We start from the raw sequence: 18760 nt of genomic DNA on the forward strand, positions 1-18760 counted from the left end.
TGAAGGATGAATTGATTCTGCCAACATGGAGCAACTTCACACTAACTATTTACCATGGATGTTTTCTCCTCACATAAAAAGAGAAAGAAGCAGCAGCTGATTAAAGACATGCTATATTAAGAATATAGAGTAGTTTTCAATGTCAAATCAAGAGAAGTACCTGAAGCGGTATCTGTGCAATAAATGAGATCTAAAACAGCTCAGTTGGCAGGGTCACTTTTCTGCTTTCCTCTTTTTGTGCCCACATTATAATGAATTATACTGCACCAAAACCTTGTGACCATAGAGCCATATAGTTTTGTCTTTCTCAATCATGTTATTTTGAAACGAAAAATCTCCATAGAGCAAATTTCTTTTATTATTTCTAAAGATGCTAATTATTGTTTGTAATTCAGGAAAAAAAGAAAGAAAAAAACTCCAGTTCATTTTAATAATTAATCATTTTCTTGGCAACTTCTGAGCAAAACTCAATTCAATTTGAGCTGCGTAATTTCTGGGGCAGCCACTGTAGCTGAAGTGTGAAGTCACATGTTGACACATGTCGTGTCGGAATAGGCTGGGGGGCCTGGAAAAGACATTTGGATGAACATAGATATTTCATTAGCACCCTGTGGGGTTAGTGCTGGAGGAACGAGAGCGTGAGAGACACTTACTAAAGAACAGGCGCTGCAGGTCATTGAAATATTTCTTCTTTTCCCCCCCATTCCCAACAGAATGCAGTACAGTACTCTCTCTTTTTTTTTTTTGAACACTGATGAAAGTGAATCACTATTGTTCCATATGACATTCAGAAACACTCTGAAAAGTAGATCAGGTTACAAGTTTCTTATCTTTGAAGCTAAGAATACAAACTAACTGGGACAGAATATTTTGTAATTGTTATTCATCTTTTGCAACATCCTCATTTCTATAAGGACATTTTGGGATGTCAGAAAAACAACTTGATATCCAATTATAGGTGCAATTTTTGCTGTGCTGCCTCATACACACATCTATAAACACAAAATCAACCTAATCCTACAACAGTATTACGTTGAAATCTTTATCCGAACTACATGCTCTGTATCTGGGAGTGCATACTAAAGTGTTACAGAGGTGGCAAACATTACAAAGTTCTCAGCTTTAGGTTCAGAGATAGATATGGCAAGGCGAGAGCTATGACAGACTCATTTCAAAGGACAAGGAAGTTATTACCCCATACCACTCTGCTGTTGCCTTTTCACGCTCTAATAAGTCGGTATTTCCCTCAACTCAGAAGATAAAACACAGACATCAGTGGATTCCATCAAGAGGAAATTGTATTGCCATGTATACCATGCAAGTATTCATCATTTTAGATCAAATCAAGCCGCCAGGTATAATCTTCTTAATGGTGTGTCTATCAATATGACAGCATATTTCAGCTTTAGATAGATATTTTATAAAGATATCCTCACTTCATGAGAAAAAATATTGTTGCACTGAATCAGACCAAGTAACGGTTTTAAAGTTAACCCTCAAGCAAATATTTTTCTGTAGCGTTTTTTGGAAACACAGAGGAATTCTGTATTTGCCTATTAAAATAACATACATGCGACACAAACATGGCCGGACAATGTCATTGCCACACTGTCAAGCATGAAGGATGACACACATCATGCCAGGACCTACATGTCATCTCGCATTATCACAACAGGCTGGACGAGTCTGGAGAGACAGTGAGTGCGAGTGCGCACAGGGGAGACAGAAACCGAGACAATAACAGAGAGTGAAAGGAACAGCACAGAACACGCTGGTATTCATTCCCATTCAGTCTGTCTGTCACCAGATAGCCGGTGCTGCAGTGAAGAGCAGCAGCGACTCCCTGCTGGGTCTGCTTGTGTTATTCAGACGAGATCATTTTAGCGGAGTGAGAACTGTAAATCCTCAAGATGAGAATAAAACAATTGCATTGACAGGTTATATTAAACATGTTTGACAGTGAAACAAAACAAGTTTATATTAAAGATTCAGGCTCACAACATTCCTTTTTTTTTTACTTTTAACAAATCTCCAACATGACCATCTTCTTTAGGTTTCCCTTCCCTGCCTGTATCATCCTTTAAAGTTATGGTTAATTCATTAGGTACACCCAGCCATACATTTCAGTCTAATATAACAGTGCTACAATAATGACCCCCTCTATGAAGATTATAGTGTTCAGCTTGAAGTTTCTGGAGGTTGCAGTGACGTTTCTATTATTTACTCTGCCCTACTGATATAAATATAGTTAACAATATAAACACTTGTCAGAATAACCCAGTACAGTTTAGCTGCATCACAAACTACATCAGTACCTTCCTAAAACAACAAAAACGTGAACACGATAACCTTCATTAAGCTAGGTTCCATAGCAGGACTGCTTTAGTCAGTCTACCATATAAATAGGCAACTGCATGGACTTTTTCCATTGAAATCAAAGGAGTCAAATGTTTAAAAAGGCTGAAAAATCTCCTAGGTAATGTTACTAAAGTACTGTCTTCATTAGAGGATTAATCCACTAGGATAGTGGAGTCAATTCAAAAAAATTGAGAAAGGTATAATAATGTAACTACTATACGTTAACCAAAGGTATATGTAAATATAACTATTTTAATTTAAAAAAAAAAAAGGTTCTATAGGTATAAAGTGACTGAAAGTGCCACTGAGAAAACAGGGTTATATTATTAAACAGCATAATTTGCTCATAGTTTGTTTATTAAAATATAGCAATATGGCATTTTATTTAATTATATATCCCATATAAGCTCAAAAAGGGCCAATTTTAGTCTTTTATAAATGTGGAAGTCACACTCCGCTTCAGTCTCAAGCTGTTATTTTTTTGCTGCCACCTCAAAGACTTGTGTTGACTTTACTATAAAGGGGTGTGTTTCCTACAGCACACTGAAGGATCCATTATGCCTCCAGCTTGTCAAACAAAACTGATATTATGGACCAGATCCAAGGCCCATTGGCAATTAGCCACTATTCATCAAAATCTCAAGCGGTGGGGAGATGAGAACAAACGAGACTATTTGCATTAACAAGCACAGTACATTACCAGAGTGGTGAAGATATAGTGGTAATACTCCGTCATCATCCCCATGGTCTGGGCCTGTAAGGATACAGAGATGAAGGATGCAATAGGAAAGTGTGAATGAATAGAGGCAAGATAGAGAATTATCATTTTTTTATGTCAGGGTGTTTTAAAAAATCAACTGCTCAATCAGAAGAGACAATGCTAAAGAGATGCACAAAAAGACTTTCATCAGCAAAGAAAAATAGCCAAGTTTTAATGAGCATATTGACTAACACGCTTTTCATTTTGCAGATTTCTGCTATTGCTTGCCGGGATTTCTGCACCATATGTGGTCCAGAGAATTACAGAACGGCGACAGTATTTGATGCATTCAAATGGTTTGCAATAGCTCAGGCAGGTGACGTTTTGTGAGCACAGAAGAGAGCCTTCAATCAAAAGAGCTCGGTAATCGTTGCCTCACATCCAAACACTCCATCACTGCCACTTGTTTCACTCAATCTACATTCCAAGGCACCACTTTCCCATGGTGCCTGTGCTTCCCATTTAATTGTACCATCTGTTGTAAAAAAAGCCAAGGTTATGTAAATAAGATTCTATGCTTATGTGGATGCAACTTCACTTCTCCATCTATAAACTTCAAGCCAATTGCACAACGTTGAAACTTTGTCATGTTTTGTATTGCGAGGAGAGATTTTTAATAATTAAAGTATTTTTCCACTGCTCCAGGATGAATTTACTGTATGATACTCCTCTTTCTGTCAGCATTCCTATTCTTCATCAACCCTATATTTGGTAAACTCCATATGTCCCTATCCCCCAACAGTAGTAGCGCTACATTTTTAAAATTAAAAATGAAAACATATGACACCGAAAGGCAAGGGGAGTATATAAAAAGGCACCGGGGACACTCTTCCCATTTCTCCCATCCAATCTAAGAGAGAACATAACCTGACAGATGCACGCTGAGTGCAGATGAGCTTGTCAGAGCAAAGACAGGACCCAGCGTACTGTTGCGAAGCATGGCATGACAAAGGAAATAGTTCAAGGGCATCATACAGTCCTTCATGGGTGATGTTTAAAGCCTTTTAAAATAAAGTCTCATCAGATCCTCATACACATGCACCTGCAGTACCAGTCAAGTCACATTACACGTTCATCTGACGGCCACTTATTGTCTTACATAGCAGACACCGTTTTGTAAAGCTTAAAATGGAGCAGTCAGCAATAAATGATAAGTCTCCTCTCTTCTGTGCACAAATCACAGGTGATATCCATTCTAAATTTTGCCTTTTGTGTTTTAGGGGACTATCACTCAGCATCTTATTGAGTGATCATACATTGCTGCATACATGCTGCAATAGTGGCAGGATTTCCTGGCCTCACACTAACCTGTTTGAGGATCTGTGCAGCCATGTTGTGACTGCAGTCAAAGATGATACGGAACTCCCGACTTCTCTTCATTTCTTTAAGGAGGGGTCTCGTGTCCTGTGTGTCAAGAGGAAGCTGACGAATCTTTAGCCTAATGTTGTACCTGGAAGGCGCCATTATCAGCTCCTGTAGTCTTATGAGACCTGAAGAGGAAAAGCATTAACAATGAGGCCAGGATCGACACCACAGGAAAGAAAAAATGCAGTGACATTGAGGTAGAAGATTAAGATTCATTGTTTTCATTAGTACTCTACACCTATGCATTGTTAGCCTGATTACGTTTACATCATGTAATAGTGTAAGAGTCTCTTCACCTGTGCTGTCATCGTACACGACAGTGGCTGTTTTCCATTTGAGAAACTGCACCAGGTCCAGGATAGCATAGCTTAGCGATGAGTAATCCGGGTATAAATTGGCATAAAAGGTGTCCCTGTTGTCCATAGGGTGATGTTTCCATCGCACTTGGATGTGTGGCACCTCCAACGCGTTGCAGATGGATTGCACAGCATTTGACGACGAGCTATGTGAGGGCCCAAATATTGCAACCACGCCTAAAGACAGCTGGTCACAGGCTAGAGAAGAGCGAGAGAAGAAAACTTGAAAACAATGTCTGTCGCCTTTAAGATAGCAGTTGCCAAGAACTTCAAGATTTCTATTTGTGAGCCAAAGAAAATCATGGTTTTCAAACTACTTGAGATGTTTTGTTGCATTCTGACCGACCATATTCTTGTCTCCTCCAAAGTGTGTTCACAATCCGTGAATAAACAATGAACAAGTCACTCACCTTTTCTCGATGCCTCAAAGCTGTCGTAGATATTAATCCTCTGTATGTCGTATGTTAACGTTGTGTTTGGCAACAAAGTCCTGTTTCTGTTAATGTTATTGACAGCAAATTTAAAGGCGAGCTCCTCCGCACTAACGAGTGAAACAGGTCCATCTGTATGTTCGAAAATCCCACCTGTGGAAAAACAGAAGAAAGGGAAACGTAAGATTTCGAACCTGCAGAAATCACAAGCAAAAGCAGAGAAACAGACAATTCCAGGTAGGACTGAATGCAGAACAAATATTAAAAAGGCATTTGCACTTAGGAATATTTGTGAGGGACCAGAGCACATTACCTTACGTATTACATTTGCTCAGCAAACATGGAGCAACACTCTCCATTTGCAGGAAATGCTGGAAAACATCAGCTTTGAAGTCTAAAGCCATAATGGATAATGGATTAAGGAGTGCTTGTATGTCTGTCTGTCTGTTCCATCAGGCCAGCAGAATATCTCAGGCTCTTGTCTCTCCATTAAAATGTCCTTTTATTTCACCAGAATACGACATCGGTGGAGCAGATAACTGGACTTGGGCACTCGTCTCTTACATAAAATTCAAAGGAAAGTATTTTTTTCCCCGCTTTTTAGATGGACTAGACTACTGTTCAGAACGTACAAAAACATGTCACATCAAAGTAGAAGATCGCTTGTGAGGGCGCTGCGTACCAAGCCATCAGTCCTGCACTACATCCTCCACTGTAGCGGAAAAACTTCAGTAGTTTGCCACAATATGCTGGACCCACTAAACAAATACACTACAACTTAGGAATTAAAAAAAAAAAACTTTATTTAATTTTGAATTTCTTAAGGAGGCAGTCTAATGATTTCATACATATAAACCAGTATATTTGTCACGTGCACTACTTGGTCACCTGTAGGTTTATAAAATCGGAGAAAATTACCCTGATGTCAGAGAGACATCTCTGCTTATTATTGAAGACTTAAAATTAATGAGAGAAAGGCAGCCTTATAAGCTGGGGTGACATTTGACAGGCACGGGACGGTCAAAGACAGGATGAGAGTCGGGGTCTAATGCAATGATGCTTTAACAAATAAGATAATATAGCTGACATTTTCCCTCTCTTACTTCAATTTTGATTCCATCTCTGGTGAAATCAAATTGATGGAGTGTCTCATTAAATGCAATAGAAATCCTGTGCTATGAATTGAGTCAGTAGAGGAAAACCCTCCTAATCTGATTGCGTGCGTGATGAAAAGTAGTCCACAATAATTCAGCACAACACCAATCCAGCACTTGACCCTGCATCAGTTGGAATATGCATCAACACCGTCACAGACTTTACTTAAAACACCCCTCATGCTGATTACACACTTTGCAAAGTGTTTAAGCAGACAGACTATTTATAGAAAACCATTTCTAACCAGTCGTTATCACGTACAACAGTTAAAAGTCAGCATGTTTTCTTTAGGTATCTTTCATGGCTGTGTCCTTGGCATCTAACATTAGAACAGTCTAAGCTCCACAGTTTGTATGTAATTGGTAAAGTAACAAACATTTCAAGTACTGTCAAATTTGAGACAACAAAGTCCCTCTGTGGCTCGTCTGCAGCCTTTAGGAAGACAGTTTAGACAGCTTCTCAAAAGATGCCTGTAGGAATATCAGCTTATGGACAGATTGGCTCCCCCACCTCCACTCTCATCATATCACCCATTTCAACAACAAAGCAAACTGTCTCTGCCATCTTCTATCAGCTCTGAAAAAATGTTCACTGGCATCAAAAGTTACAAATCTCTGTATTTAAGTTTAACTTTTATGGCCACCAGCTATCTCGGCAACCTCGCGCATTCTAAACACAAAATACCCATAATGCTGTGGATCATTTTAAAGATATTTCTGCTGCTCATTAAATCTGAGTTTAAAAAACAGCTCTCTTTAGAAGTTGGTAAACAGTCCAAGTCCCCATCTACACTTCTATCAAGAAAAACCTAAGCACTGTGTTAATAGTGGTTTTATGGCAAATCTTTTGAAACTCACCAATTATGCCACTATCATAATCTATTCCAATACTATTCCAAATATCTGATTAAGCACATGTATTGGTCAAGCTCCAGACATTCCTGTCTTTGTGACACTAAACCTTCATAAAAGACCTTCTTTTAGACCATTTTGCTTTATGCTCTTTTTTTTAACCATTATATAGTCAAACCACATTGATCTAATTTAACTGAATCCCTTAAAATTAAAAAGCCACACATGTTGTATTTTATTTCGGTGCCTTGTGTTTCTTTGGCTTATCCACACCTATGGCCCTACCACACATACGCTGCCTGCCAGCCTGGTATTATTTCACTAATCCTAGAAATTACCTGGGTGCAGAGAGCTAAGCTTGGAAATGGCACCTGTGACCTGCTGGTGCCCCTGAACAGACCCCCAGTTCCTGAATCACAGAATCACATACCTTTGTTGCTGTGGGCAGAGTGGCAAGTCTGGAAGCCAAGCTCATCTCACTATTTATGACTCAAAGCCTCACTGGATTGTGGGGGGACATGATGCATAAAGCGCCTGGTGGAATGCGTCACATTAAAATAAATGAATCCTTCCATTTCATGAGGAAATCTCATTAGAGTACATTAAGTAATTGCTGGAGTATATAGTAATGCGACTGTTAAGAGGATAAAATGGGCATTGCTCAGAAGCACTTTAACAAATTTAATAAACAGGAGGAAACCTACTCCTTGGGAGCAAAGTCCTATAGATAATTTGCTTCGCCCTTTTCAGAATTCTCCCATAAGCACAATGGCTCCAGCAACTCCATCAAATAAAAGACAAGCAGTTCTTTTATCGCTGCGTAACATTTACTCGAATGATAAATATATTACATATTGAAATTGCAATATTATAAAACATGTTTACAATTCCAATGCTTGCTTTGCAGTGGGCACGTGCAAATTGAGATGAATGAATTTCACACGAATGGCTGACTTCTTGTTGGGAATCTCACTCAAAAGGCTTCAAATGAGCCCGTCTCCAATAGACAACAACAGAAAGGGCTTTAATTAGTCTCTGAGGTCCTTCCACAATATATAAATCAGCCACTAATTGCAGCTGTTTTCATAATTTGTCCTTTGAGCAAGCTTCTTTCAAAAGCCAGAGACGGATGTATGGGAAGATGGGATGAGTGAAATTCCACTCTTAAAGCAAAAAATGTACATTCAACTAGACACCCCAAACAAAAAGCCATGATCAGAGGCACAGAATGGATAAATAGAATGGGACACGTAAACTTATTCTACCCAACTGTTATTATGTTCAATTATGCACTATACAGGAAGAAAAGCTTGCCAGACAAACCCATCCCCCTTTTTTTTTTTTTTTTACTCCAGCTGTGACTGTGTCCGAGTAATCTCCCAAATTTGATCACATAAGTAACAAATATGTGCTGCTGGTTTTAGCCTTGCAAAAGTGTTAGTTAACTAAACTGAACAAGCCTGAGACAGACTTGTGCTGATGATAAAGCTCATCCCGGCAGTGTTATATTGGTGCCAACATCCATGAGGACATAAGCCTCAAAGCAACCAGAGGTTTGCAAGATGAAAGTAAAAAAACGCATATGTAGAGGCAGGTAACCTGGCAACTACAAGGTAATAGCCTATAGGATACAACTTAGTTAAAAACTTTAAGAAGTGCTCTAAGATGATGATACAAGCGCAATAACGAAATTCAGAATTAATAAAAGATTTGGCCTGTGCACAGATGAAGGCCTTGGGAAATGTGCTATTTATTGAAAATTACGCAGAATGTTGTTCTTAAACAGAAGCTGTGGGCGAGGAGGGGTCTGTGGGGCCTAAAGGAACTAACTGATACATGCCAAGTCAAAATCAGAGGTTTCACATTTTAGCAGCACATGCCCCAGCAAAAATCTCTGTTAAAGCATGAAACCCCCCCACATGTTATGTACCAGCAAACACACAATACACAAATACTAAACCCACCCTCTGCTGTTATGTAGTGGCAGACTGGCTGCAAGCTTAGCTGGGTAGGTTGGAATCATCTGGGTACCACAGAAAATACTTATTTTTAACATCCACAGCTTTTTCAGACGTCAGGCTTCAAAGACTGTGATCTGAGTGACAGAATGACAGTCTGCCAAAACAAAGCACACATTAAAATAGAATGATGCCGAGGGTTGTTTTCGCTATTTGTGGCCTTTGATTTGATGACTTCTACCACATTACGTTAAAGTTTTACATGATCCATTTGTGCAGTGAGATTAATCACTTTCTGCTGTGCCACACAAACATGGATGTCCTGCTTTGTGATCAAATTGGACAGCCAGGAAGAAACTGGTTTCTATGGTCCAAGTTGCGTTTGCCATTATATTTGGAGAAAATAGCTGACTTAACTTAATTTCTAAGCTGTGCTGTAATAAGATGGAATCATCCAAGGAACCGCATATTGTGTTGTTTTTCCAGCTGTCGTCATCATTCAGTTGTTTAGGCTTCCATCCAAGATTGGAGAAATAACATTGTGTTTGTGAAAACATGTTTCTCCTTGTCCTAAGTACAACCAATTACACCACAAAACATCCTGCAAACTGTCAGATTAGCATCCAGTTTTGATCTTTAAATGATAAACCCGAGTCAGTTCCCTCACTTAATCAGCTTGGTCCTCATACTTTAAAATCAAAGCAAGGTCCTTTTAGCGTCTCCACTTTTTACTCCTAAGGTGGAAACTGGGATATTATTGCCCTTGTGCAACAAGAAAATTGTGCAAAGAGAAGGAAAAAGAAGATCGATGGCCTTTTCTGGTATTTTCTACCAAGACCAAACACGACCTTGGGTGTAGTTATAACCAACTTCACAACAATGTTGAGTGTGATTTCATGCATCCATCACATGCCCTAAATGTTCGGCTGTATTTAAATGCAATAAAATCCCTATAGACAGACAAATATGCACATAGGGTACATACATTTATGTTTTTTTATCCTTATCCCTATGCATTGCATTATACCATGAGCTTGTTAAAACAAACTCCTTGCTGCTGGCCAAACCAATGCAGAGGCCCAAACAAAGAAAACTAGCTCATTATGCTCTTGGATACATGTGTGCTCGCCCACTGCATTTCTGAGTGTTGCTCTTTTGTACTTTCTTTTCACTGGTGGGATTCCCAATCTCCCCGTGAATAGCTTCTTGTCTCCCTGGACGTGCAACAGCACTCAGTTTCACAATGATGGCAGCAAACAATGACCAGAACAAAGCGCACACATAAACCACCATGAATGTTCGGAAATGCAGCCAATTTCAGGAAGAATATGTTCCTTCATAATTATGGGTAACAGCACAACACTTGGGACTAACTGTTATACAATACTGAGACCAGTGGTTAGCCAATACTGCTTTCTGTTTAATCGCACATAGCTAAACAAAAAATAAATAAATAAATAAAAAACAGAACAGGAATCTCTTACATTTAATCATTGATAGGTACCGTGAAAGGAAATCAAGTTAATAGTTAATTATCTGTGGCAGCATGTTGGCTCCACATTTAGCAAAGTCACCTCACAGCAAGAAGGTTCTGAGCTGAGCTTTTCCTTGGTTTCCCGTTACAGCTATGCTTTTCTCCTATGGTCTATTCTAAAGTCTATTCTCTCAAAAGACACACCTTATTTGCCCATTCAATACTTAATCGCCACCGGCCATAATGCATTTTTGTAATCGGTGGCTCCAATTATCAGAACTCCTAAAAATTATTTTTTCATCTTGACAAGGTATTCATTTACTGGCTTGATCACATCTTCTCCGCCCTTGTAGTATTTTCCAAGTATTATGGTCTTCTTTTTAAGGTACAGCCAGAAATAACAAGGGGCCAGATCAGGTGATGTGACTTCTCTTGAGATTTGGAAAAACTATCATTTGTTGTCAATGTCCCACACTCTAATGACCGGTTTAAAACTGGGGAAACCACTTCTGTACAGTTCAGAGTTGGTGCTTGGTAGTAAAGATGAAAACTCTAGCTTCACGAAGCCTTCTTTTACTGGTTAACTGTGATAAATGAGCATTTTCCATGTATTTGTCTATTGCCTTAATCACTCTGTGTAACCCTTGTACATATAAAGGGAGCTTAGATGGCACTTTGATTGTAATTGAAAAATTCTCCAACACATATCCCAATGTTGGGAGGTGCAAGCATCCCATGACACAGTCACTGAACAGCACTAGCAGCACTGCAGAGATATTCAATTGTAAAACTCTAAAGGAGCAAGGCTTGCCCTACTGACCAATCAGAGCAGAGCAACAATTTCTCAAATTATTAAGCTTGCCTTTGTAAATGGTCCTTCGTGTAAGCTTGAACCATTATAGCAGCTGCATCATGAGTTAAGTCTGTAATTATTTATAATCCTGCCATTAAATTAATCCCTGAGCCAAATGATGCACCAGACATTGCAACAGCTTCGGAGAGAAAGGTTAGCTGCTTCTTTTTTCAGAACCACAGAAATTTAGACATTCAAACAATGTTAATTTGTTCATAACACAGTTCCCTTTGTAAAAATATGCGTACAAAAACAAATATCAATCAATGTATTTTTATCATGTAGGGTACTTTAACTGTATATGCAGTATTTATCCATGGTGCAACACATTTTCACTGGGCTGACACATGTAAAATCATTTCTTCTTGCAACATACAGTAAATAAAACTTGCCTCAGTGACTTGTCTCTCACACACACTTTGCCTTTGCTAAGCCGATTTGAATTAGCTTCCATTTGTCATTCCAAGTGATTAATTCTGTCTCCATTGTTGTCTTAATGATGTATTTAACTTACTATTGTAACCCCCAATAACATGGCGAGTAATGGTTTCCTAAAATGTTCACTTATCTAGCAATCCATTATGCAGAATGACTGTTTACATTTCTTACTTGGACAGGCTGTGTTTGTAGTACATGTACTGTATGTTTTGCTGTACTTCGAAAAATGATTCATTCCAACCTCTCAAAGCTTCGGCGTGTCCCCGTCTTAAATCCAAACAAAGATACTCTTGTGATTGCAAAGTTAAATTTCATCATTTGTAGCAGCAGCAACAGCTCCACAGTGGTGGGAGATGATGCAGCATCAGGTCCACTTGATATCAAGTATTTGTCCTGCACAAGTGTCCTTGATCCACGCTGACCTTTCCGCAGCTCTACCATATTAGAAACATTATAGAATAATGACTGACTGGCACTTCAAGGAGAGCAATGCAAGCAACATAGGAAGACTGTAAAATGTCAAACGTCCAAAGTCAACCATCAAATTAAATTAAACATATTCTCTTCGAAATGCGACACCAACAGTGACAGTGACACTGTTCGCAGTGTCACAGCATTTAGACAAATGTGTCGTAATGCGTGCAGCTTTTAGTGTAAATAATATATTATCATATATATTGAATTTGTGCTTCCTCTGTTTGAGTCCATAATGAGAAAGGCTCTTTAATTATGTTGTTTCTCCCTCTATTTCACTGTCCACATTGAATCTCCACCAAGCCCTATCACAGCTGAGAGGCATTCTTATTTATTTGATACGATTAGTAGTACTCATGCAGCCCTATAATGTTGTGATATCTCCTCTGTCAGAGGACTGTCAGGTAACAACACATTTGTAAAATCTAATTTTATGCTCAAGTGGTTCTGCTTCTGCAATTTATCGCAGCTATCGTTCACCCTCTCTCCTGCTCGCTCTTGCTCGCTTTGCCGTACTCCCTCTCCCTCTCCAGTCTCCACCTTCTCTTCCCAGCTTAGTGAGGTGTTTTGATCTCATTATCATTCCCAAACATTCACACCGGATAATCTGTCAGGGTGGGAGCCTGTGCTCTGCACCGTACAGGGCACCCCGGTCATGATTAGGGGTGTCAGGGCGTGCTTGTAATAAAAATACCTTTTTCTCAACTAGATGTAATGGGTATGTCTTTCTCACTGCATGCTATAAAAAGTTGTCTGTCTTGTTTAGATCAGTTTAGTAAAGAGAGACTGCCTCCTCCTCACTGTGGACAATTGTGGGACAACCCAGCGAGGACACCAAATTGATTAGCCAAACTAAGCAGCGGGACTCAGATGCCCTTTTACAAACCACAAATCCTTCTCCAAAAACATTGCACAATGCACAGTGAAGCTCCATGAGACAATCCTGTTCTACAATGCATGATACAAACAGCCACCTCCCCCTTCTGCGGCCCATTGTTATCACAGAGGTAAAACCCACCCCATGCCAAATCCCCCCTCACCGCCAGTTCAATCACAGGTTGTGCCAGGAAAACAAGGATCGAGACAATAGTAACTAATGCCAGGTGGATGTGGACTCGAAGCTGTGCCAAGCTACCTGTGTCCGTCACCATCCCTACCCCATCTATCTCCTCTCTCGCTGCCACCTTTCTTTGTTCACATATGGTGGCAGAAAATATGCAGACCTGCAGCCTTGGCACTTTGTCACAGTGGGAGACAAATGTGGCCAGCAGCAGGAAAAAAGCTCCACACTGTGCATAAACAACAGCCTTGGAAGGTGCAACTTCAATAATGTGTGTTTTTGTGGGTTTGTTTAGGGAGTGGACACAAATATAACTACAGGAAACAGTCAAATATTGCAACCTTGGCAACATTTGTCAATAAGCAATTTGATTATGACCTGAAACAAGCTTACTCACCAGCTAGTTGTGGCTGCCTCCTCTATCTCTGGTTTAAAAAGTACACAGTCAGTTGTGTCTGTTTTGCCTCATCAAAGGGCAAGAAAATGCCACTTAAACCTGTGTAATACAAAAACTACTGCTACCTGAATACACAGTATAATGCGATTACAGCCTATTTGTTTAAAATAACGCTTTTAACCAGACAGCAAAATGAGAATGACAAAGATGCTGCCTCACACACACACACCAAAAAAACTCCCTTATCACTATTGGCCACGATCTCAATATACCTTGATATCATCAGTGGCATTAATGCAAGTGTGAAAATTGCAAACCTCCTTAAGCACTTCTGCAAAAAAACAAACATGGAATGGAACTTGAAAGCATTTCTTTTAAATAGCAATTCATCATTTAATCACATGGTGCAGAAACCTGCTGGGTTCTCAACTGCATGTGCTGAAACTTACCCCCCTTCTTCTGGCTTCATTCAAAGTGATGCCACAGTTCTTTTTCACATCAGGAGAATAACAGCATGTTTTTAGAAAGTACAGTAGCATAAGTGGACTATATTTTGCAAATAACCCACTTTCAAAAAACATTACTTAGGGCTTTTCCTTAAAGTCTTTAAAAACAATTGAAGCAGTAAATATTAAATGAAATACTTGACCATTAAAAGGGCAGACAAGGATACACTTTATAGGTAAGTGTAACAGTAGTGTTTAAGGTTTGTCTGTCGTGTTTTTTTTTTCTTTTCCCAGGCTGAGTACTTTGAAGGCTGAGTACTTTAAGTGTGCAAGCAAGTGGGCTTTATGTGCCAGGCAACCAGAACAGTGATTTCTTTCAGCATCTCAGCCCCTGATGCAGTGAAGGCTGAATTCACTCAGACATTTGCGCTGCTTTAAAACAACACACGGTGGCTGCATCGGTGGTGGGGTGGGGGTATCGTTTCATGTACCTGTGAGACAATGAAACACATTAGGAGTCTCACTGGTACTTGTAACGTTCAGTACTTGTCACACTCTGTTCCATAGAAAACACACTCGCTAAACATGACTTTTATCCTCAAAAATGTTCATACAACCCCTTCAGCGGTGTCTCTCCCTCGTGGTCTTACGTCAAATCAAGTGATACAAGAATGGCCAGAACTGAAAGTTGGCATTCACAGATAATACCCAACTAATTGTGAGTCACTCTTTCATGACGTTAGATTTTTATGTTAGAATCAATATAGTTTGACGACTGTCAGTTAAACAGCAGCACTAAAGGGCGAGTGTAATGGCTTTCTACCTCATGGCTTCATTATACAGTTTTATGTTCATATTATTTGTGTCAGGTCACTTGGGGCCTTTGTTTTTATTAATAGCACTTTAGAAGGACCTTTTAAATTTACTGTCACAAATGTGTTGCAGACCAATTGAGTCAACCTCAGGGTTAAAGCACCATAGTTGAATGCATTGTGCCTACAGCGGAGGTTAGATAACGAAAAAACAACAACAGAAACAAAACAAAACAAACAAAAAAAAAAACAGGCAGTGTAATTGACATTGATTTTAAAACTAAAGGTCCAATTAATATCAAAGCCTTTGTTTATCCCTGCAAGCTGCTTCAAAGTCCACACTAAAATGGAAAGGCATTGTTTAATTTAGGCCACCTTAATACCATGCAACTTTGACAACCACTTAGTTGCTTTAATGCTTAACATAATTAGAACAAGAGTTTAAACTCAGCTATGTATAAAACTCTTTGACAGTGCTATTATCGTCCCCCACCCATAGAAATGATTATTCCCATAGCCTTTAGCCACGGGAATAGTGAAAACAAGAAATAAGTATCGTTTTATGGTCTGTTGTCATACTGTTTGCTCTGCCTTGCAATTTTCTGCAACTTGAGGTGAGAAGTTGAAAAGGGGTCTGAAGAGAAGGGTCGCCCTGTTTTTCAAAGTCATTGCGGGCACAGCTAAATTTGAATCTGCCCCACTTATTTTCGGGCAGACCACACATGCAAAGTTAATGTAGACAAATGAGGGGGAGGTGCAGGTCAGATCATTTGAGACACCTCTGGCTAGTTTCTGGGACAGGAAGCACTCAAATGGAAATTAACTTTGCTGTATCTGCGAGAGTGTTCACATCCTCCGGAGCGAAACCAATCTCAATGCATCTGAATTGAACCCCTGGGCGCTCATTTTTTTTTATCCACATTTTTTAAACTTTGCTGGTGGTACAAGGAGGGAGATTATTCCCCTCAGGGCACACATTGAGGGCCATGTACTCGTGGGGATTAGCAGGGAGCGCAGAGCAATGAATATGAAGAACCAGTTAACTAAAGGGGCCATTCACTGATTCCTTCTGAAAGAAAATCGACATTTGCAGAATCCAAATGTAACTTACAGCAGGTAGATGTGTTCAGTATGAACACACTGCTATAAAATCTATCATATTAAAAGCCCTGGAATTCATCTAAACCTTATCATCTTAAAAGCACATTCCCCTCATGACTGTGTGTAAATTATCACGTTTGACTGCACTGATGTGATTGACAGGTCTCCGGTAAATACCCGCCATGGCTATCGTGTAGATTGATGAAAGAGTTAAGGCAAGATTGGTCCATTTTTGAATCACACAGATATACAAGGAGCTTTTTCTTCTTGAGATGCTTCTTTCCAAACCTACTTCTTAAATAAATGTATCAATCTACAGCTTTCGCACACATCAGATTTGTCCTGGAGATGATAAGGCAAAACAAAAAAGGATAAAACATAAGACTGTGTGGGAAAAGTGTGGCGTGCATGTCATGTCCAGAATGAGAGCCATTTGTTCTCAGAGTGGTGAACAAAATGCACTCAGCTTATATTTTAGTTCTTTTTCAAACATGGCTTGACTATTGTAGGTTTATAATAAAAGCTGTCTGTTTTATCACAGAGCACAAGCATTATTCCTAAGCACTTTGCACCGTCTTTTCAAAGCCGATTAGAACACGGAGAAGGAGGCCAGCTCATCCTTGCAAAGGCAGGATATTTACATTTCAGTGCCATGTGCAGTGAATTTTAATTTGGCTGCTACGATTAAACACGCTGGCTTCCTAGCGGTTTCACACATGAGTGCTTAATGGCTTCGTTAACATCCTGAGGGACTTTCCTCATTACCTGATCTGGTCAACTCTGACAGGTGCAACGAGTCTCATCGCTGATCTTTGTTCATTGTGCCAAGTTCCCTCGCACCACCGATCGCATTGAAATCGAAATCAAAGAAACACGTGTGAGTCAAAAAGCCAAAGCATGGAGAGAAAGTCCGTCAGTTGCAAGAGGGAATAATTCTAATGAGATCAGTGCCCTTGACAAAAATATACGACCCAAAGTTAAATGTCTAAATTATTCCTGAATCGCCTTTCGTAGTATCTTTGGACAAAGACCAAGAACACCATTAGGCCATTTTAAGCAAACCCATTAAGTGTGTGTTTCATTAGACAGGCACTGATAAAGTCTAAGGCAATGCTGTGGAAAATGCTTATTTTGTTTTGTTTTGCCGTAATAAATACACAAAAACTACATCGTTGAGAACGAGATGCTCCAATTTATTATTTAGCCTTCTAGCTTCCCGTCAACTTATCCCTAACATAATACACAGAAACACCCTTAGGGGGGAAAATTGTAATTGTTAAACAACACTTAACCTGGAGTCACTGAGGCTTTTTAGAATTGAAGATGGCTCATCGCCCTGAAACTATTATTGAAAAGCAAGCATCTTTTAAGACAACCTTGTCTGAAATATTTAAAACAAACAATCTCCAAATGAACAAAGTTCAAGGTCATACATCTTTCCAGGCATTTTGTATCATAAAACAAAGTGTACCCATGTATATCTAATTATCTCTTGCACAGATAATTAATTTTATTACTATAATTATTTCAAGGCTTGTTGAAGGAGTTGGAGTGGCATCCTGACAAACTGCACTGTCTTCTCGTGAGCATCTCCTGACCACAACAACTTGTTTTCTCACATCACTTCCTCCACGCTCTCGGTCTCTCTTTCTGAGGGATGGTCACACACGCTGCACAGCATAAATTGTCTTCCCTGTTCGCTTTGATCCCTGACATGGATATAGGATCCCACTAAAGCAGCTCGGTGTGGACCGCTGACAATCAGCCAACACTTTGTTGTTGAAAGAACACGTGACGTGCGTGCACCTTGTGAATCTCCTATACGACAGGCAATGAATGGTGTCTGATCCTTCATCCGAAAAACAGAGGAAATGCTGACCTGCCTGTAGTGGAATAATGATTCACAATTGCACTTCAGACTATGTTCAGACTAGAAACAGTAGCACAGACCAACGCTTTCACATTTTAATATAATTCTGACCCTTACTTATACATAATTATCAGTTGCTAGATGGTTAAATGGTTTTATTGCATTTTCATCCCATTAAGACACTTAAGTACAGTCAAGACATTTAAGTACGGTTTTATTACTGTACATGATCAGGTATTTTTATGTAGTCCGCTCTAGTCCTTTTTTTACACGAATTTTCGCAGGGCCCTAGAAGGTATCATAAAAACTGCATCCTTTTGTACAAGTATTGCAGGGCCCTACAAGGTATCATAAAAACTGCATCCCACCTGCTGCACAGTGATGTATGCTACCTAAGCCGATGGCATTTTCCTCTGCCAAATGAAAAGGCAAGAAATCTCAAATGAAGTGAAAAAGGACTGAGGCAAATCCATACCTCATACTAACTTCACCTTCTTGTGCAGTAAAGTCTCAGTGCTTTTATCTAGAAGGCCTAATACTATTGATGGGCTGTTAAAAAAGAACAGAAAATCCTCTTGCTACAACGGCATTTTGGCTGCTT

At 39.5% G+C, this 18760-nt stretch overlaps 1 protein-coding gene across 2 annotated transcripts in view; it reads right to left on the reverse strand.

Moving 5' to 3' along the window:
• The window catches only part of grik3 (glutamate ionotropic receptor kainate type subunit 3), a 78837-nt gene that overhangs the window by 30065 nt on the left and 30012 nt on the right, over positions 1–18760 (reverse strand). For both annotated transcript variants that reach the window (XM_067511277.1, XM_067511276.1), the window contains exons 2-5: positions 5250–5423; positions 4780–5037; positions 4427–4608; positions 3059–3112 (exon numbers count right to left, since the gene is read on the reverse strand). In XM_067511277.1, coding sequence (XP_067367378.1) covers positions 3059–3112; positions 4427–4608; positions 4780–5037; positions 5250–5423 — 668 coding nt within the window. The remainder of the gene's footprint in view (positions 1–3058; positions 3113–4426; positions 4609–4779; positions 5038–5249; positions 5424–18760) is intronic.

The sequence above is a fragment of the Channa argus genome, chromosome 7 (genome assembly GCF_033026475.1).
Source record: "Channa argus isolate prfri chromosome 7, Channa argus male v1.0, whole genome shotgun sequence".
Taxonomy (NCBI): domain Eukaryota; kingdom Metazoa; phylum Chordata; class Actinopteri; order Anabantiformes; family Channidae; genus Channa; species Channa argus.